Here is a 20,174-nt window from a genome sequence, read left to right on the forward strand (position 1 = left end):
AGAATAAGCCCAAACAATTTCTCCTCCTCTTCCACATTTTATTTTATATACATGTTAGCAATTATAGAAAAATTATTTGAGATTTATTTAATATAAAGACACTACTGTAAAAACAATTGCATACGAAATAATCATTTATCCTTCTTCTTAGAGTCTCCTATTATATTTGCAAACATAGCTCTAGTCTTTTCCTCCTTTCCTAGTGCTTCTGCCCAGTCTTTCTTATTTCTGGCAAATAGAGGAACATTCAATTTGCTAGAAATAATTTGTCCAGACTTTGAAGATCTCAAAGATTCTCCAATTGCTGCTAACTCCTCCATAATTAATATCCTCTGATTTGTACGTGCCCAGTGCCATATTTTATCCAAAACTCTAGATCCATGTGTACTGGATGCTAATTGTGCCCAGTATCCTTTTAATTTTTTTGCAAGTTTTTCCCTGCTCTTTTCACCCACATATTTACTGTCCATAAAAGCATCCACAATGTGACTACCCTTTGGATCACTGAATAAGTGTAATAACATGTCTCCATTTGATTCCAATAAAGAGTTAACAATTTTTATTGGTTTATTAAAATTAAGAATAGCCTGTACTATTAAACTTCCATGTAAATTAATAGTAATGCTTGCACTATCTTCTTTTTTTACATTTTCCAATTCTTCCCACGTTTTTAGGGAAGCTATACATATTGCAGTTTGAAGCTGCCTTTCATTTGTTTCACAGTGAAGTACTTTTAGCAAATCAGTCACAAATGCACCCTGCTTAGTCTGCACCCTTAAGCAAGCATTTCCTATGCTAACAATAACTCCTGTGTACCCTTTAGTAAAGATATCAGAAAAACACTTAGAGATTTCTTCAAATATTTTTTCAAAATCTTCTTTTACAGTACAATGATCTAACAATCTTTGCACACTGAAATTTGTACTTTGCATCAAAGACAACTGTTTTAAATTACCCAAGAAAAATTGCTCATAAATTTTATACAAACATTTAGGTTCTGCTACTACTAAACAAGCCTCCAATAATCTAGTAGAGCATACTGATTCAAAAATGTTTGATAATTGCTGCTCCTGTCCAGGCTTAAAACATTCATTTGTAATTTTGTTAATATAAATTTCCAATATGTCAGGATATGTGTCTTTCAAAGAATACAAAATACTTTGTAAAAGTCCAGAGGTGAGTTCATCTTGCCCAAACTCAAGAAACTGGGGCCACTTAAGCAACCTATTACAAGTTTGCAATAATAAATCTTTATATTCTTGTACTACTGGCCTTCTACTTTCAATTATTAACTTCCTCTTATCATTAGGATCAGGCTTATCAATTAATCCCCCAAGGCATTGAATCACAGTCCTCAAAAGATGATTTGCATATGTATCAAATACAAATTCTTCTATATTATTTATGAAATATTTGCTCAGTTTCAATACAATATCATTATAAGACTTAACTTCTGATTCTTTCACTTCTATAACAGCATCCACTTTCTGTTCAGATGATTTCTCAGAAGCAATTTTATTTCCCCTATCAGCGCAGACCATTACTATCTTCTCTAAAACGTGACTAGCGAACCTGTCACTGCTCAGTGGCCGTAATTGAGATCCGAATGCGTCAACTAACCTCTGAATTGTTTCTAAATTAGCATACTGCAAAAGCGAATCCAATATCCTAGATCCGATCTGATTTCGAGCGTATTCGATTTCGTGATCTATAGTCTGCTCGTACACATTATTCACGAATATTAATTTCTCTTCGAAGGTAGGAAAATCATTCTTCATTAACTCCAAAATATGCACCATGTACTGATAGGTCTCAGAATCAACCTCAGAACCGTGATTTCGTTGCCTGGCAAACTTTTTAGCCATTTGAATATGAGATCGCTTTTTCTTTCTCTTCTTAGACTTCTCATTATTCCCGTGTTCATTAGACATTCTTCGGAATTATTCAATTAACAACACACTAGACAAATCACAACAAACATAACCTCTTTAACACGGAACTGCACGATGCACGTGGATGCACGTGGGGAGTGATGCGACGATAACGCCATCTACAGAAAACCGCGAAAGAACGAACGAGCTATCGATCTTTTAAGCCGAAAAAGAAAGCGATCTTTTACTCTGTCCTTTGCGCACGTGTGCTCTATCTCTCTCTACAACCTGGCTATATTGACAAAAAATTGAACAAGTTTTTTTACTACTTCGCGGAAGAACGCCCGATAAAAAAAGGTGCGAACAAGTTTTTTCTGTCTCGCGGAAGAAAAAACTGGTTTTCGTAGGGCGCCAAGGGCTGTTTGCTTACTCGACTGGAAGAATCCTATTAGTCGCGTGGACGAATACAATTGAATTGTTTTTTACGGATTCCCACGTTTTTTTCCCACGGTCGGCGCTCGCAGTTCCGAGAAACGTGTATATTTTGTCCATGCGTAAGCCTGCTCGGATTTCCGAGAACCGGATATATCTTGTCCATACCTGCTACTACTCCCAATTCCGAGAAATACTTCGAAGAAACGCATATACTTTGTCTTACTGAATCGAACAGCTGAGCAGAACGCGGCAACGAAGACGTATTTCGTTCATTCTTGGTTTTCTGGCACTTCTCGTACACATTTACTACTACTATCTATGTAAATAAATGCTCGAAGTTTTATGAAATAAAAGTGAAATAAGTAGGTACTCTATATTCTACAGATCTTTTTTACCTACCACTTCCAGTTAAATGTAGACTTCCTTTATTCTTATCTGACGTTCGTTCTTTTATTTTACACATTCGAATTAGTTTACATAAATCTTTGCGCGGCATGCCGTAATGCGACGATTCCTATCGATTTGTATCAACGCGTTTATTCGTATTTTAACAAGAAAGAAAACTCTGTGATGGACGTAATGATAATGGAAAAACGTGTGGAAGAGAAAAGGACTTCCGAACGCGGTTCTTTGGAACTCACTAGCCGTTTGTCGTGTCGCAGGCTCGGATCTTTTGTAATCGTCTTTCAACAGAGTCACGGAAAAATCTTAATTCGAACAAACGGATACCTATTACAGTTAATTAAAGGCCCCTTCGACTATTATCACAAATGGAGAAAAGAGCATGCTCAACTAAAATAGCTCTCATAGTGGATAATAAACTTTTCTTTCTTACCTAGTATGATATTCTATATAGAGGATCGTTGTTTTTTGGATTGACATTGACAGTTTTGTAGTAGTACGTCGGCTTAAAGTTCCGATACTGTTCTGCTTCGAATGAATCTACGATGACTTCTCTCACTTGCTCGCGATTAGAACTGATAGTATCTGCGATGTCTCTCTGTAAGGAAATGTTACAGGTACCTTCGGATTCTTACGTTCTTTACAACAATTCGGCTACATCGCGTTTCCAAGCTGCTACTTAAACTTCACCATAGAAGCGAGATGTTCGATTCGACGACCACCGAATCGTAAATGGAATTCTTACTATAATTTCGCCTAAATTTTTGAAAAATTGTTTTACCTACTACAACGTGTAAGAGTGTACGATGGATAGAGCTTCAGGATCGTTGGAATGGAGTGTTGGTTCTAGAAGAGGAATATTCTTTTTTCAACAAGGGAGACTACGCGTCAAACAGCTCCATACTCCTCGCTAGATGGGGACTCGTCGCTGGGAGTTGGTCTAGGTGGTCTCGGTGGCCTGGGTGGTCTGTGATGATGAACAGTAGGAGCTGGCCTCCTCGGAGGTGGTGGAGGATGGGTTCCATAGGAAGTGTCGTCCCCTTCCTCGCTACTAGGTGAAGGCGATGGCGCTCTATCTTCTAATTCTTGCAACACTTGTCGAAAGTCTTGAATGGATTCGTTTAGACACCAAAGTTGAGAGAGCAAAGAGAGATCCGACTGTCGAAGTCCGAACTGTGAAAGAAAATGAAACGCAGGTTAAATAATACATAGCAAAATCTGAAAATGATGCGTCGCATGAATTATTAATAATAAATCATCCTACACTGTGTTGGTTGTTTACAGAGGCGTCACAAATACCTTCACTTTTACGTGTAAGTGGTTGCTAAGGCAAATGCTGGTTCGTGATTTACGAACTGAAACGATGGATTTCCAAGCAAGTAGCTACTCGCTGGCCGTGGGAACGGAGGAAGAGGGAGTTATATTGGAGGCGCAAATGAGAATGGAAATGAGAGGTGTCGGCGTACCGAGAAGGAAGGCGAAGAAGAGGAGAAGGCGAGAAGGGACAGAAGGTGGAAGATAGAAGGAACGAAGGTGAAAGAGAGCGGTCAGAAAAAGGAGGCGAAGAGGGGGAGTCACGCCTGAGGGAATGCAGCGTGGGAGCGGCTGTGCCAGTTCGCTTCGTGTCTGGATTGACTATTAAACTATTAGCCTAACTTCCAAGCAAACTATACTCAACCATTATACGCCAAAATATAAAGGGAATTAAGAAATTGACAAATAGGTCGAAATAAGATTTTAAACTTGTATATTTTCCGATATCTCAAGATCTCTAAAATTTTTCCTCAAACTATGTAGAACAAAAATATGAGTTCGACATAACGGGTGATATAAGTGTTCATTTTACGGATAAAGGTTGTCCCCTGGAACGTTTCTTCCGCGTATTATCCCACGCTTCGAATACATATTCATCGTACTCCGTAGTTTACCCACGCACCAACCTGGCCCCAAGGTAACGGGTCAGATAGACGGAACCAACGAAAGAAAATTGGGGGAAAAAGAGAATGAAAGGCAAACCAATTAGTTCACAATAAAAAAATATACGATCATCGAAACAAAAGATTGCTAATAAGATATGTAGAAACGCTCGGTTTCTGTTGTTAAAAGGACTGGATTCCTGTCTAGATACTATCATCGATACATTGATTATCTTGCTCTTCCATTTATAGAGACTCGTAGATCCGTGGAATTTTCCTGTCAACCGGTAAACACAGTTCATACGACCACGGATGACTAACGGTGCTTATTAAAGCTAATGGCCTCAGCTAAAGAATATTTATATTTCATTGGTATGGAGGTCTCAACTTTTTCAATAGTTTAGTTCTTTTCAATATTAAACCGCCAGAACGACTGAAAGCGTTTTACGTAACTTAAAGAGAAAATTGTTGTTTCTACTATGCGTCGCTGTGTCGCAACACACCGCTAAATTCCAACGAAAATGTAATCATTTCCTAATATCGACCAACGTCTTGCGATCCTACAACGCCGAGAGTCGCAAACCTTATAGAAAGATACACGGGATGCTGGCAAAGAAGTTTTAGCAATCACCATTTCTCTCCTCAATATAGCCAGTTGAGTATCCAGAGTAGTGAGCTGTCTGGCAGGTGGCGATGGTCTGGACGACGATTGAATGGAAGTTTTACCGCCCCTTTGACTTTTGCTAGAAGATCTAGTGGGCGGTGGGGGTGGTTCACAACCCTCGCCTCGCTCACCACTTGTTAAATTGAACCCGCTGAGGCTCCTTGGTAATGGTGGTAGACCTTGTAGGGAAGACATCGCAATCCTCTCTTGTAGACTGGAAAAACCGAAAATTTCATTCAAGTCGCAAAGAACAAGACTTTCTGCTTCCCCTAATTGCATTATTTTTCCTTCTCTAATTGAAAGGGACGTACTGATACTGTAAAAGCAAATTCGTGAACTACTTCACATTTCTCAATCCTAAAATTACTTTTTTATTGGCTCGAAAGGCAACGAAGACACAGTTTATCGACACGAGACTGGAAAAAGAAATTATTTTACACGTAATTAAATCGTTACGCTAAGAACGTGCAGTACAGCGGACGTATCGTGTAACTTGAGAAAGTCGTACATCGAACCGCTGGATCGCTACATTCAAACATCAATCTCGTAATAGATTTACATGCAACCGCGAGGTTTGCTTGCAATGACATCACGGTTGTCCGATAACTAATGCATTCACGCCTGTAGTATTGACCCATGACATATTTTATCATCGATTAAAGTTTGTACGCAACACTGCAACTGATTCACTATATATACGAAGAATTGATGTAGGAAAAACTGTATCCCTCTTCCTATTCGAAACTCCATAAATTCCCGCTGTTTATGCTCGTCTCCAAGCGCAAGTAGAGCGAACACATTTTTAATGAGAAATTTTCCACTCTCTGATCGCTAGGTGTTACCTCAGGAAATTATCCCTGACTTTCTCGTTTTCGCATCGATCAAGCCCGTTTACTTGATCCTCGTCGACGATGTCGCCATCGTCGCCAGACAGCGTGATTTGCGTCGACGAATAGCGAACACCGGCTTCCAACCAATCTTGCCGATGAATGTTGTCGTTCTCGTTCTCGTTCTCGTTGTCGTCGTTGCTCGACACGGCTTTACGCTCTGCTTCTTCGATAACGACCACTGTGGGACGGTCAACGCTCGAAACGGACTTTGCGTTTTCATTCACGCTCGAGCCCTCCTCAGACAGAGTCATCTCCGTAGTAGACTTCTTCTTCACTGAGTCTCGATGTTTCGCGAGGCCTGATCTCTGAGTGGGTACCGGTCGAATGTCTATTTTGCTTCCGGGTTTATCGGGACTCGCGTTTTTCTTCGCCTGCGATTTCGATCGATCTATCTTCGACTCGGGGCTGCAAGATGCGCGGTGTTCATCGTTGAAAGACACATTTGATTTAGCAGGCAGAGGCTTCGGCGCAGCGATACGTTCTTTCGCGCTGGGAGCTGGTGTTTCATTCTTCGTCTCCGTGGGCGTCTCATCTTTGCACTCTTTTGCGTCTCTCGAGTTATCAGCGTTCCTAACACTCTCAGGAGATCCACGATCCAAGCTGTTCCCCTGCTCTTTCGAATCCTGAGAACTTAGATTCTCTAGCTTCTCAGGCTCTCTGTCCTCTTCAGAATTCTCTTGAATCTGGTTCTGACGATCGACCAAGTTCTCCTGGATGGCCGAAGGCTTCTCGGCGGCGTTCGATTCGTTGGAATTTTCACGGTGTTCCTGATCGAAGGTACGTTGCCGCCTTTCCCGCGGATTTCCACGGCGCTCGTCCTCGTCGCCGTTCCTTTCACTCGCGTTTCGAGCGGCTCTGCGGTCCTTGTCAACGACCTGAGCCGCGTGATCGCTGGTTTCGTTGGCGGTTTCCTTGGAAAGCGATTCCTTGATCGATTCGTAAACGACTGTTCGGCCAACGGCGGCTGGGCACACCTGTTGCTGCTGGGTGGACTGTTCTTGATCGGAGGATCTCCAGGGCTTGGTATTGGGCGGCGGCGGGGCCTGTCTGGTCGGACAGGGCGGCCTTGGGGATCTTTTAAGGGCCTCTGCGACCACCTGCCGGCTCGGCCGCGGTGGCACCGGCGGTGGGTGAGGTCTCTGCGTCGCTGCCACCTGCATTTTTCTTGATCTCTTACCGGTTTACGCGAACACCCCCTACAGCAACTACATGCTTCTCGATTTTATCTAAACTCGACTCGAATCAAGGCCACACGCGATAACACGGTCCGACAATCTTCGATTTTTCTCGTTCTCTATTCCACGTAAACATTTTTAGTCACAAAGCAATTCCACCTGATTATTTCAGCGTCTGACGCTGAAATTCAGAGTCACGCTTGGGTCAGAGCTCAAAACGAAGCGTTCTCACGCAAGCTCGTCTGCGTTCCCACTGTGAATTCAATTGCATTTCCACGCGTACTTTTATTTATTTAATAGAGAAGTACTACGGAAGTTGAGCACGCGATTACGAGAGCAGCGCGCCAGTGACGATGCTTTTCTTCAAATAAACGCGACACCACGTTCACGTTCCTATTTCCCTGCTTCAAAGTTTACCACTTATTCCTTCTGCCCCTACTTTCTCTGTTTCTCGCTTTTCACACGAATTCCGTTTTCCCCTAGGAACATCAGGCATGTCTAATTCACGGCTACCCTAGCCTAATGCTTTCGCAACGGAACCTGAGCTCGTTCTAACAACGCTAATGGAGTCACAAAATTAGCACCGATTTGTTACACGCCGGTCCGCGTCCACTTGAGTAATCCCCTACACTCTCGATTCATGTTGTTTGCACTCGCGAGACGTAGGCAGTTCTCGAAAACGCACAGCAGTTAGGAATAACGCGCACAACACTGCTCGAAGAACACGCTAGATCGACGAGGTCCTCGTTGAAACTTGGACCGCGGTATCCTCGATCCACTGCCGCCTCTAACCCCCTCCCTTGTTCTTGCCCTCGTCTCTGTTCCTCTTTCGACCGCGGCAACGCGACCACCTATTTATTTCTCTGTCTTGCTCGCTGAACGGACCGCCGCGAACTGACTTCGCGATCCCACAAACATCCTTCGCGTTCGAGACCACGTGACTGGCTCGAGGTAGAGCTCGAGTTCTCGGGGCATCAGGTAGGCAGCGAACGTGGTACGCCGAGCGAGCCTTTGTGCCCACCTCTGTAGCCTCTCTCTACGTGTGCGCTGCTGCATGCGACTGTGTGTGGAACACCGTGGAAAGGAGCCAGAGGCCGCGGAGGAAGCGAGAACGAGACGGAGCCAGAGTGGAATGGATAACGAGAGAACTGAACCGACGATACAAGCGAGAGAGCGAATAATGTAGGTGCACAGAGCAACAGGGAGGGAACGAGCGCAACGCCTGTTTAGAGGAAAGGAGAGGATAACGATCATTGGTGCATCGCGTGCAGAGGCGGCTACGCAAATTTTTCATCGATCCCCTCGTCTAAAGTTATTCCAATATCGCTTAGATTCGAACAGATGTGCATGGAATTTCTAACTTCTAGGGACCCTGAAGGCGTCTTCCTTTGGGGATACTGAATGATTCGAATGCCCGATTGGATGCAAGTCAAAGAACCGATGCGTATACGCAGGTAGAGAAACGAATGTAAAAACCAGGACGAGAGTGATCGTGCGTTGCGTGTTCACGATTACGTACGCAGTGGGATGAGTAAGCGAATGCGGTTCTGGAGTGGAACGAAGGAAAGAAATCGCTAATTCGATGGGGAAGAGTGAGGGAAACGTCGTATTGCCAATTGATGCGAAGCAATGGGAAATGCTAAAAATGGAAAAGAATGCAGCGAAGAGAGTGGAAAGGCACTTCTGGAGTTCTAGGATTGAACAGCTAATTAGACTTTTTCCCTTTTCGAGTAATATTCTGCGTGGTATCGTTGCGATATCGCAGCTAAAGGTAACCCAGGAAGAAACTGCGATGCGAGAGAAGGAACGGGTTGGCAGAAAGGAGAAAGACGAAAGGGAAGGGGCCCATTAGGTCTCGTTCGTTCAACGCCAATAGCCTCGCGAAGGTGCGTTCTCCGTTCAAACGCGCTACACACCATTCAAATCTCTTCTTGACCCATATTATTTTCTCCGAGACTGTACTCATCAAAATTCCACCAAAATTAAATTAATGGATGTAGTTACAAGTTTGCGTTTCCTAAATTAAATATATCCTCTTTGAATCTCTTACTACAAACGTAATAATATTCGTAAAGCACATCCTGAGAAATGCATCGTACAGAAAACTCAAGAATTCTGAAATCATCTCATCGTTTTTCACACTCAAGTAATTGGTTTTTACGACTAATATTATTACTTCGTTTATCGTATGGTGTATAAATATAAATTACCACGATTCTGCGATGTTACACGATTACCCGCGTGTGTGTATTCAAATTAAGTTCACACTCTATTTCCCGACGTGGACGAGAACTACTTGTTCTACTTTCACCCTGGTTCTTCCGTACGAAGCACAGATTATCAGGTTTACATTATGATTCGTTAGAGAAAACAAATTTTTCATTTTCTGATCCATTCTTCAAGCTGCCTGTAAGGCTTGCCGATACATACGCGTCGCAAGCAACTCCTTCCTCCTTGATACGATGTACGACAATTGACAATTAAATATCGTTCTACTGGTGTCATCACCTACGCAGAGATACGAGAGGAATCGCTTCGTTGCGTCAGATAAGAGTACGTTTGCGTTGCAGATAGAATTTGATTGCAGTGAACAAAATGTTCTGTATAGACTGCAAAAAGTTTCAAATTAGAAACTCGAATTTCAATTTAAATTGCAGTGTAAATTTGAAACCACTCGTACCTCTTAGAAATCTTTAGAAATAAGTGTACCTGACCCTCTCTCGACCCTAAAATACTCCAGAAGGTTTGTCTTTTACCCCTACGTACAAATAGGGTAGATGGAAGCCGACAAGGTTGCACTTCTCGTGAACAGCGTCGGATAACGCATACTCGACGAGTTTCGTTCACAGTATCACGTTCGTGTGATGATCAAAACGTTACGTAAGCGCGCGATACATGAATTACGTTATCGAGTCAAGTTGCACCTCTGCGTGAATTAAAAGCTTTGCGGTATATACTTAAGAATCACTCTGCTTACACGATAAGCCTACTCCAAGTTTCCATTTTACTAAACCTAAACCTCGACGGATTCGTTTCGATTGCAAGACTATCCGAGCTTGAGAAGTTTAAGTAAGCATTTAATTTTCTGAGGAGAACATCGAAGACGCGTATCATCGTTTCAAACGAGTTTGGTCAACTAAAACTGAAGTCGTACAAGTGATAGATGGATTATTAGTAGAAAGTCCCTCAAGTTATTTTACCAATGATAAGCATTTTTTAGCATTATTTTCCACCCTTTGGTTAAAACCAGAAAGACTTAATTTCCCAATGAAATCGACAGAATAAAAAGCGCGCGGATGGAAAGGGTACCGCATTGTTTCTCGCCGACGAAAACAATGCGGACGAAAGAGAACGAAATTTCGATCGAAACGAATGTTCTCGGTGCATGTACATACTCGGTGCAGTAGAATGCATTACCTGATTATTCGTTGCGTGCTGACACCTGCGGGGCCATAAGGAAAGCAGCTACTCCTTGAACTTCCATTCCTGACGACACATCGGACAGAGATGACTGGTTTGCTGGGAATGCAACCACTTCATGATGCAGTGTATGTGGAAACAATGCGAGCACTGGCCCCAAACTGGAACATCATCGAGTCGTGGTTTACGAATTCGTTCGATTCAGCTGTCTGACTAGACACAAGCGCACCTTCTACTACTTTGCTCCAACGCGACCAACAACCGGCGTTTGTTGCGTTTACATTGGCTAGTAAAGTGGGAACACGATGCCGTCGTATAGTGTTATGCGCGAGGGATGCGTTTCGTTCGGCACACCGATCGATATTTAAGTTCGCAACTGCGCAAACATCGTGGCGGCACTTTACGAACGATTCGAGGGCTATCTAACCGAAGCACGATCAATTTGCTCGTGCAGCGCGTTTCGAGATGCAATATGCAACGAGTAAAATGCATCTTTAAACGATGAACTCTCGTTTTCGAAGGGGTTGATTTTTGAAAATGCATCGATCGACTGTGCTTTAAGCTAGTGAACTTGCGAATTTCAATTTTGAATATTCGTCTATCTCCATAATGTACAAAGTACCACCAATAATTGGACATAAATTAATGGAATATCAATTTGAGAAATGTAACTTACCTAAAGGACAATCGTCTCCAGGAATTTTGCAGTCTGGACAACTGGCGTCGAAGGGCATCCTACATATACCACAATTGTCATCGTTCGCTATCCATCGCCAGGTAGCGACACCAGTCCAACCTACAAAAAATATTTACGTTAATTATTTGCTCACAGAACGGCATTTCTAACCTATGATTTTGTACCTGCACAAAACTGAAAAATGTGCATCTAACAATAAATGCAAAGATAAAAATCTAGAAATTCTAAAATAATTATATAAGAATATAACATGGAATAAACTGTCTGACAATTTCAATACTTGTACTCACTTTTAATTGTGACTTTCATTTTGTACTTGTTACTTGACGAAACAGAGTATCACTTATTACAAAAAACACACCACGTTTAGATAAATTAATGCAACTGTTTGTAAATCGTGAGGAAGTGAATATTTTCGGGAAGTAAAAAAGACAACGTGACACCGCAAACGTCCGAACTCCGAATGAATACGATTCGCAACTGCGACTAAGGCGCCATCTAAAGGCCTTTAAATGATTCACAAGCTGATTTACATATATGGCTCATTATACAGCCTTTAAATAAATTAATGAGTGCTGTTGCTTCGTAAATACTTCAGCTATACGAGTAAAGCTACGAAAATACCTGATTTTATGTTACTTAAAAATGTTTGAAATTTCTGTGGTCCTTCTATGAGTAGTACACCAATTTCCTGAGATATCCTAAGTCCATTCCCCGTCTTTTAAGCTTCGAAATGGTGCAGAAATATATAAAGAAAAAAGAATTGATTGAATTAGCTGGAACTATGTTCGATTTTGGAGATTTTGACGCATGAATACTAATCGTATCGACAGGGTGGAAGATTCTGGAACGTAAAACGCGCGCATCGAGATCGCAAGTAGTTACGTGACTGCCGTCGCGTGCGTCGCGTCTAGAGAAACTCGCCTTCTTTGCCGCACGGTTCTCGAAGTCAATGGAAACGGTGTCCTAGTGGCGGCGCGCCGCTGGCTGATATATGCGGTTGTGATGCATTTTGTGGTGCGGAAATGTAAGAGTTTCGCGTCGGGAGGTAGAAAATCGAGAGTGACTAGCGTGCGTCGTTAGTCAAGAGGAAGGGAACTGAACGGATCGCGGCGATTCGCCCGGGGTTTCTGTCAAGATAGACCCGAAACAAGATGACACTCGTGGTTTAAGCGGAGTTCTCGATCTCGTGCGCGTAGCCTGCCAGTCGCGACATGGCGGGTTTTCGAGACGAAGATAAGGCTCTATTCCCTATCCAGAGCATCTCCTCCATCGTGCAGATCTTCCAGAATCAGCTGGAAAACAGCTCGGAGCCGGATCTGGCGTTGCTCTCGATCCTGGTCGGCGCAGTGGAGAATTCCCTAACCTGCAACCGAACATTTGCGTCGCAGGAGACCACTGTTTACGACGAGCCGAAATTACCGGCGGTCGAGTTTCACATCGCCGAGGCCCTTTACACCAAGTTCCATGCGATGATCAAGGGAGCGGTGGACCTCACCGTATACGACACCAAATACGCGACCAGGGAACTCGTCAAGAAAGTCTCTGACGTGATATGGAATTCTCTTACTAGAAGCTACTACAAAGATCGCGCGCATTTGCAAAGTCTCTACAGCTACCTCACCGCGAATAAGTTGGATTGTTTTGGGGTGGCCTTCGCAGTGGTTGCAGGCTGTCAAGTACTGGGATTTAAAGATGTGCACCTTGCTATGTCCGAAGATCATGCTTGGGTGGTTTATGGAGAAGATGGGACTGAGACTGCAGAGGTCACATGGCATGGTAGGTCTTTCTTATCGGATTGCATTTAAGTGGATGCAGGAGATACTGTAACAAAAATTTGTGTTATTAGGAAAAGGAAATGAAGATAAACGTGGTCAACCTGTTGAACCTGGAGTGGCCTCAAGATCATGGTTGTACGTGAATGGACAGGCTGTTGTATGCTCCAGGGCTATGGAGGTTGCTACAATAGTATCTGCTATAAATCCTAGTTTAAGTGCAACTGCAGATGCAGCTGAAGTGGCATTACTTCAACAAGAGCTATTATGGTTATTGTACGATTTGGGTCATTTGGCAAAGTATCCTATGGCTTTAGGCAATTTAGGTGATCTTGAAGAAGCTGCACCTACCCCTGGCAGACCCCCTGCCATAGACTTGTTTCAGGTATGCTTCTCAATTTTTGCAACTTTGTTCTGCTTGCTCCTTTCGGATTGCACAATATTTTGTTGCTTACAGGAAGCCATACGGTCAGCAAGAAAGTATTATGGGAATGCTCATGTGTATCCTTACACTTACCAAGGTGGATATTTGTACAGACATGGTTTACATGCCAATGCTTTAGCATCCTGGGCTGATGCAGCAGATGTTTTAAGAAAGTAAGGAAAAAGAACAGACTACTGAAAAAATGAAACACTTCTACATCGTATCCTTCGAACTTCCTAACGTTTCTCGGATGCTCCTATGTTACAGATACGATTATTCGAGGGACGACGGAGAGATATACAAAGAATTATTGGAAATAGCTAACGAATTAATACCACACACGGTACGAGCAGACGAACGTCTTCTCCGACAGCCGAGATGTTTCGCGTACTTGCTGAGGTTTTACGACGGCATCTGTCAATGGGAGGAGGGTGCAAACACGCCAGTCCTACACATAGGGTGGGCTAGACCTTTGGTCAACACTATCTCGAAATTCGATGCCAGTATTCGCGCTCAGGTTATCATAGAATGCTACGACTCGGAGGCAAAACAGGAAGAAGAAAGGGCGCAGAAGAGAGAGACGAGCCCTGAAGAGACGTTGAACAATAATAATAATAATTATTGTAAAACGAAAGAAAGGGGCAACGCTGCACGCGATCTGATCAAAAGCTTGGAGTCCAAAGTACCTTCTAACCCGGCGCCGATGCATCCCAGTATTCAAGCCCTGACAGCGGCGTGCAGCGAGAAAATACTTAACAGAGATTACCTTCTGCAAGGCGGTGGAGAACCGTTCGTCGCCCCGCCGGACGACGCTCTGCCGCCTGCACCTTCCACTTCTCAGGAGAACCTTGACCCCGAAGTAGAGACTGATTCCGAGAACGAGAGGCCGAGGATAACGTTGTACAGTCAGAAGATGAAGGGGTTGAAAGATCTGCTGTTAGCCGAGAAATTGAACACGCATGCGATTTCGTTGCAGTTAACCGCACAGAGTCAGGTACAAATCGGTAAAAAATCGCGCGGAACCGACGACGTCGGAGTCAGTCAGCGTCCGAAAAGGACACGTCGAGAATAGTATAAGATCTTTGATCGTCGTTTTGGTATCGTTAAGTATTGAAACAACGTGCCACGAGATTTATTTCTGTTAGAAAAGATCGGTGGCGTAAACGTATGGAAGTTTTCCATATATCGTTAGAATCTCAGTCTTCGCTCACGGTTTCTTTCTGTTTGAGTGAATTCCCAGTCCAAGGCTTCTTGCGATTCCATTGCGGGAAGTGGGGACGATGGTGATGAATTTTGTGCCGTTTCGTTTAAACCGATGATATACGTACGACGTTTTGCAGTGATACAGCTTTTACTTGAGTCACTGCAAAATGCGTTCGCGTGCATCGGAACGTATCGCCGTTTAGATATAGTTAAAGTAGATACGAACAAGTTTGTAGAAGAGTACAAAAACTATTTTCTCGGTCTTAAGTTAAATATTGAAATCGTGAGTGCTTGTGTTTCTATTTGTTCACGTTGAAGATATTGTTGCGAGCACCACGCTGTTTGCAGTTCTTCAGAAAAGTATTCTCAGTATTTTCTTCGTGATAGTTCATCATTTGCATTATCCTGATATTCTTATTCATCCGTACTCACTTTCATATTGTATTCTACTCTTGAATCGAACAGTTGCTTTTCTTTTTCGATTCAATCGTGCCACGCTCGGTGCTCGTGACAATACATGTGCGTGTAAATGTCTTCTTGTTTTCACAGCGCACAGAGCTGTGAATTAAAAAGGTGAGAAAGAGAGTGAGAAAGAAGAAGAGTATGGGAGAGAGAAAGAATGAGAGTAAGAGAGAGTGAAATGATAAATCGAACAATGTACCTAATCCGTATGTTCGCGGGGAGACCAGGTTTTGAGCACAGTTATTTATTCTGCGAGTAACGACGACTATTCGACGGATCAATCAGTATTGATCGCGTCTTTTTATCCTATTTCTAATCTATCTCTTGTTGCACTCTTATTTATTGACTCACGTGTTTTTTTATTGAGCTGTCGCACTACGAATAATTACGATTGACAAGTTGTCGTTAATGTTTTTTACACGGTAGTTGAACTTTTCGTTAGAATTACGCTTTTACAATCTAGTAAGAGAGAAAAAGAGACCACACATTCCACTCCGTATGTGGTGCAAACTAATTAAGTTTTTACCTAAGGTATTTTAAGCATAAAATGCTCGCTTATTTTTATAATTATTTATTTTCAGAGTAATTATAAGCAATCTATTTCTAGAATTGATTCTTTCGCTACTTTCTTATTGATAAAGCAGAATGAACGTAGACAGTCCACCGAAAAAAAAAGAAACGGTAGTAGTACAAGTAGTCTTTTGAAGTTTTTTGTCTATCGTATCACAGTATGGGACGAGTAGAGCTGGTTAGAGTCAGTCGCGATATGGGAAATAAGATGTACTGATACGTACACAAAGTTCCTCGGTGTTTTGTGCGGGCGTCGTGTAACAGTACGTACGAAAATTCTCTTCGTTCTATGATCATCGCAACCGTGTTGCATTACTCGTTAAAATGCAATCAAAGGACTGTCGCTAACCCCTGTTTCGTTTGCAAGCTTCGAGCTTTCATTTTTGGTTTGCCTTGTTCTTTCGTTCGATGATAGTATTTCACTAAATTGTCAATATGCGCGAACCGTTTTACGCGCTACTGTAAGTTATCGATCGTTTACCCATAGCGATTGCTTTTATCGGGCATAATATCTTCCTCAACTTTCCTTTTTCATTCATAAGATGATTCGTGTACTGTTTTATCTTCACGAATACAATACCAATCGAGTACGTAACAATGGCATCGAAGTTGATGCCAAAAAAGAAATTATTTGACAATGTTTAGACGGGTTGTTGTAGAGTATGTTGTTGACAGGAATGAAATATAAATGGTCCGAGCTGATCGACGATCACTTAATAATGAAGGGCGCTATCTTACTGTGATGCTGAATATATACTATATATAAATATAAATATATATATATAAGAATATATATATATATTAATTATACAGTTAATAATCGTAGCGACTAAGAAACGATTCGGCGTCGATTGGATTTCTTTTCCATTGGGTGTCGAAATCCTTCGCGCGCTGTGTCTGAATTATAATTAATTAAACGATTATAGCTATAAAAAGAAAGAACAAGGAATATGGAAAATCAGGGGGGTTAGAGAAAATGGAAAAAAAGTAATAGAGTCCGTCAGTCCGTGTCGTTCGCATATCATGACTGGTAATCTGTATAACGTTTCTGCGAAAATATCGACGATCAATGACCATTGATTCGTCGTGATTTTCACTATGGGATATGTGGCACGTTACGGCATCGCGGTCAATTCACTTACTGAAATATTGTATCGTCGCGTTTCTCCTCGCGTTTATCGAAAGTTTACGAGACGAATCGCAAAGGAGGGTGACGTGTGCGTTACGAGTATACGTAGTCCTCGCACGCTCGTACACGTACGAGGCTGACTTTTACCGTAATCGAAAATATATTTTCCAAACAGGAACGCAATTTCGTGCTACTCCTTCTTACGTGTAACGCTTCTCGAACCACTGAGATCGTTTACGAATCGGTTCCCCGATTTTCTATAAATTCTCGCTGTGTTTTGCGGAATTTCTTTCATTCAAAGAAAAAAGTAAAAAAAAAAGGACGTAATCGATTGTAATTTTTTACATGCCGTATTTAGTATTCTCTGCTTTTGTTCCCTCGACATTGATAAAGGAGCGTTTTAAAGACTACAGGGATTATTATGCATAATAATAGGAATAGTAGGAAAAGAAATGGTGCAACAGAACAGTATTTTTGTATTAGCTACGGCGCAGAGGTGTACTCTCCGATACTCTACTTATTATTCGTAATATTCGAGCGTTTAGGGATCAAAGTTTGCGTTACCCGTCTCTGTACGGCGGTAGTAGTCATCGTGTGCTCGAAAGCAGAGGAGCCGAAACCTAAACTCTTTCGGTTCCTAAGATTCTCGGGCTTCGACGCAATCCCGACGCGTTTAAACGGTGTGCACGCGATTATGAGAGAATTCGGGAAAGCTGTGCAGGAACGTAGGAAACAATCGATAATCGGAAAGTGGCTGAGCAAGTAGTCTCAGAATGTTATCCTGGTCCAACCGACACGCAATACATTGTTTCCATCGATCGTCTTCTCGTCCTCGTTCAACTTTGTTTCCAGTAACGCCATTAATTTTCGATTCCCGTTTGGAGAAAGCAATTGAAACGTAACACTTGTACATATGCAATATACTAACCACCGTCTCTGTACGTTCTCCGCGCGCCTCGAACCTTTTGCGTCTCTCCTTCATCCAAGTACCAGCTATATCAGTTTTCCATGTTAACTGAACACGTCTCCCTGCTTATCACAGACCTCCATCCTTCAGAAATCATAAATTCTCCTTGACTGGTCGGGGGTGTTCGCTGAATTTATAGCTTTGTTACGAGCAACTTTCCCACTAAAATGATTGTAAACGAGTAGCTTGACTCGTAACTTTACTCTCCGTAAAGCGATACCACGTTGCTTTCCGTGCCATATATTAACGAGGTCGCGATATGTGACACCTTCATTTTTCTCCGCACTCTGCTGTTAATTTACTCGATCTTTACGCGATCTTCCTTTTCGTGGCTTCGCTTTCTGTTCGAAACTATGTTTAACATCAATCTTAAACAATTAAAAACCAGTATCTGTGTTTAATGAACGCCCCAGAACCAGAACAGTAGAGGCGAGCCGTGATATAAAAGAAAGTCTGGAGATTTTGCATGATGAAACTTGGAGAATCGTGAAAGGTTCGTGTTTTCTTTTGGCTATCGAGAAAGTGAGTAGGACACTAGAACAGATGATGAAGAAATGAAGCATGATCCTGTATCCTACCCGATTTCTCGATAACAACAATAGGTAGCTGTTAATGGATACTCATTATTCTATTTCGAATCCGTAAGAATTCCTCCTTCCTGACGATAACTTACGCGAAATCTTTTCAATTGAGATCTATCTCTTCTTCCACAGGGCATATTTCATTAGACGCGTAACAAGAGGACGCTATGCAACTAGATTAAACTTAAGTCAATGCATACAACACACGTTACGCTATTACATTCGGTATGCATACCTTCTCATGTACTTAAGAAACGAATTGGTAGGAGATCGCGAGTCTCGCGATCTCGGTGATAACGCGCGTTACATGTTTGGCAGACTGGCGAAATATCGTTTCTGACCGAACAGTGTTTGTGATCTGAGCATCGAAGCGACATTTCGCTCGTCTTCAGACACACCGATAATAACGATGACCACGTTACGTGGAGTACGATGCATGCTTGATCGTACGAACATCGTAAATGGGACGAAGGATTTGCGGCACTGTTCATTGGCCATGGAACATCGAGGAGGAACAATCGATCGATCGCTTCACAATGTGACGATCGTTGCACCTTATCGTGAAGTGTGTACGTGTGTGTTAATATTGTGTGAGAGCGGTCCCAGGTTTTTCCCTTAACACGGGTATTCCGATATACATTATATATATACATATGCATATATATAAATATATAGATATATATATATATATATAAAAAAAGCAGAATCTGTTACGCGCTATTTAAAAGGTGAATTATCGTAAAAGAATTTCTCCGTAGTTTACATGGTCGAATACTCTGTATATTGCTCACCTCGTCGTTCTGACATGATACACGAATGCGCGTTTCCGTTGGTCTCGAACAGGAAAGGGTGTAATCACAGCTATTGTTAACTGACTCACACAGGACAGTAAGCCTTCAGGCATCATGGAAATGTCTTGTTTTTTTCTGTGGATTACAATAAACTATTTTATTCTATGCGTGGTGTGCGTTACTTTAATCTCCCACACCTTACCTTTCCTCTCATCCGTGTCTCAGTTTGTTGCGATATCATGTATAGTGAAAATTAACATTTCTTCTTAAGTATGCATTTTTTTTTATTTCTCGACTTACAGACTTTTCTCGACGGATAACGTCTTCGTACTTTATAAAGAGAACATCCTCGTTACGAAAGCTAAGAACGATGCTTCGAAATAGTCGGTCTATCAAGACAAACGAGTAACAAAACGCGTTCCACACGCGTGGAATGTCTTTCGTTTCTTCTAAGACGTATGAAAATGATTCCCTTATGCTTCGAACAAGAATACCCTACACGATTATACAAAACATGTAATAAATTACAGATGAGTTGAAATTACTCTTAGACAACTAGCAATATTTGGTCATTTCGAAATAAGATGTTATCGTATGTAACGTGTACTATAAAGAAAACGTCGTTCCTCCAAATAGACAACGATCACACGAGTTCACCGACTTTACAGGTATCTTTGATAACTCCAAAACGTTCGTCAACGTCTAAACCGAACACGAGACGGTAACTTATATCGTACTTCTTTTTAACTATTTGGGACCAGGATCTATCATACAAGAATATGAAGAAAACCTTCTTCGATAA

The 20,174-nt window shown here is 42.1% G+C and overlaps 3 protein-coding genes and 1 long non-coding RNA gene across 8 annotated transcripts; 2 read left to right on the plus strand and 2 right to left on the minus strand.

The window, feature by feature from the left end:
- Positions 1–17: 17 nt before the first annotated feature.
- LOC143182116 (nucleolar protein 9) lies at positions 18–2,603 on the minus strand. Its single transcript, XM_076382893.1, has one exon. It carries the CDS (start codon positions 1,929–1,931, stop codon positions 132–134), a length of 1,800 nt encoding a protein of 599 aa, XP_076239008.1. The 5' UTR covers positions 1,932–2,603; the 3' UTR covers positions 18–131.
- A 410-nt stretch (positions 2,604–3,013) lies between these two features.
- Positions 3,014–11,929, minus strand: LOC143182117 (anaphase-promoting complex subunit 11-like). 5 transcript variants are annotated; one of them, XR_013002393.1, is made up of 4 exons: positions 6,131–8,168; positions 5,256–5,502; positions 3,490–3,881; positions 3,014–3,306 (listed from the first exon to the last, which is right to left on the minus strand). XR_013002393.1 is itself a non-coding variant. In XM_076382897.1 (4 exons), exons 1-3 carry the CDS (start codon positions 11,777–11,779, stop codon positions 10,819–10,821), a joined length of 255 nt encoding a protein of 84 aa, XP_076239012.1. In that variant the 5' UTR covers positions 11,780–11,929; the 3' UTR covers positions 3,746–3,881; positions 10,771–10,818. The 5 variants fall into 5 exon arrangements, 4 of the variants coding, with proteins under 4 accessions (XP_076239010.1, XP_076239009.1, XP_076239012.1 ...); XM_076382897.1 differs by lacking the exons at positions 3,014–3,306; positions 5,256–5,502; positions 6,131–8,168 and adding exons at positions 10,771–10,934; positions 11,450–11,569; positions 11,761–11,929 and having other exon boundaries at positions 3,746–3,881; XM_076382896.1 differs by lacking the exons at positions 3,014–3,306; positions 3,490–3,881; positions 6,131–8,168 and adding exons at positions 10,771–10,934; positions 11,450–11,569; positions 11,761–11,929 and having other exon boundaries at positions 5,368–5,502.
- On the plus strand, positions 8,385–9,315 carry LOC143182120 (uncharacterized). The gene is made up of 2 exons (XR_013002394.1): positions 8,385–8,535; positions 8,721–9,315. It is a non-coding gene; the product is annotated as an uncharacterized LOC143182120 (long non-coding RNA).
- Positions 11,930–12,400: 471 nt separating the features above from the next.
- Mnn1 (menin 1) lies at positions 12,401–15,947 on the plus strand. Its single transcript, XM_076382891.1, has 4 exons — positions 12,401–13,249; positions 13,320–13,630; positions 13,703–13,842; positions 13,937–15,947. The coding sequence occupies exons 1-4, from the start codon at positions 12,685–12,687 to the stop codon at positions 14,739–14,741; spliced, it is 1,821 nt and encodes a 606-aa protein (XP_076239006.1). The 5' UTR covers positions 12,401–12,684; the 3' UTR covers positions 14,742–15,947.
- Positions 15,948–20,174: the final 4,227 nt, after the last annotated feature.

Source organism: Calliopsis andreniformis, chromosome 8, assembly GCF_051401765.1.
Source record: "Calliopsis andreniformis isolate RMS-2024a chromosome 8, iyCalAndr_principal, whole genome shotgun sequence".
Classification (NCBI taxonomy): domain Eukaryota; kingdom Metazoa; phylum Arthropoda; class Insecta; order Hymenoptera; family Andrenidae; genus Calliopsis; species Calliopsis andreniformis.

What these genes read in the sequence shown, in the direction of transcription:
- LOC143182116 (XM_076382893.1), bottom strand. Translation starts at nt 1,931, where the DNA reads ATGTCTAATGAACACGGGAATAATGAGAAGTCTAAGAAGAGAAAGAAA.
- LOC143182117 (XM_076382894.1), bottom strand. Translation starts at nt 7,338, where the DNA reads ATGCAGGTGGCAGCGACGCAGAGACCTCACCCACCGCCGGTGCCACCG. An exon ending in GTCAGGGATAATTTCCTGAG is followed by an intron (nt 5,503 to 6,130) that starts GTAACACCTAGC and finishes CGGTTTTTCCAG; the next exon opens with TCTACAAGAGAGGATTGCGA. An exon ending in CTATATTGAGGAGAGAAATG is followed by an intron (nt 3,882 to 5,255) that starts GTGATTGCTAAA and finishes TTTCTTTCACAG; the next exon opens with TTCGGACTTCGACAGTCGGA.
- Mnn1 (XM_076382891.1), top strand. Translation starts at nt 12,685, where the DNA reads ATGGCGGGTTTTCGAGACGAAGATAAGGCTCTATTCCCTATCCAGAGC. An exon ending in CTGCCATAGACTTGTTTCAG is followed by an intron (nt 13,631 to 13,702) that starts GTATGCTTCTCA and finishes TGTTGCTTACAG; the next exon opens with GAAGCCATACGGTCAGCAAG. An exon ending in GCAGCAGATGTTTTAAGAAA is followed by an intron (nt 13,843 to 13,936) that starts GTAAGGAAAAAG and finishes CCTATGTTACAG; the next exon opens with ATACGATTATTCGAGGGACG.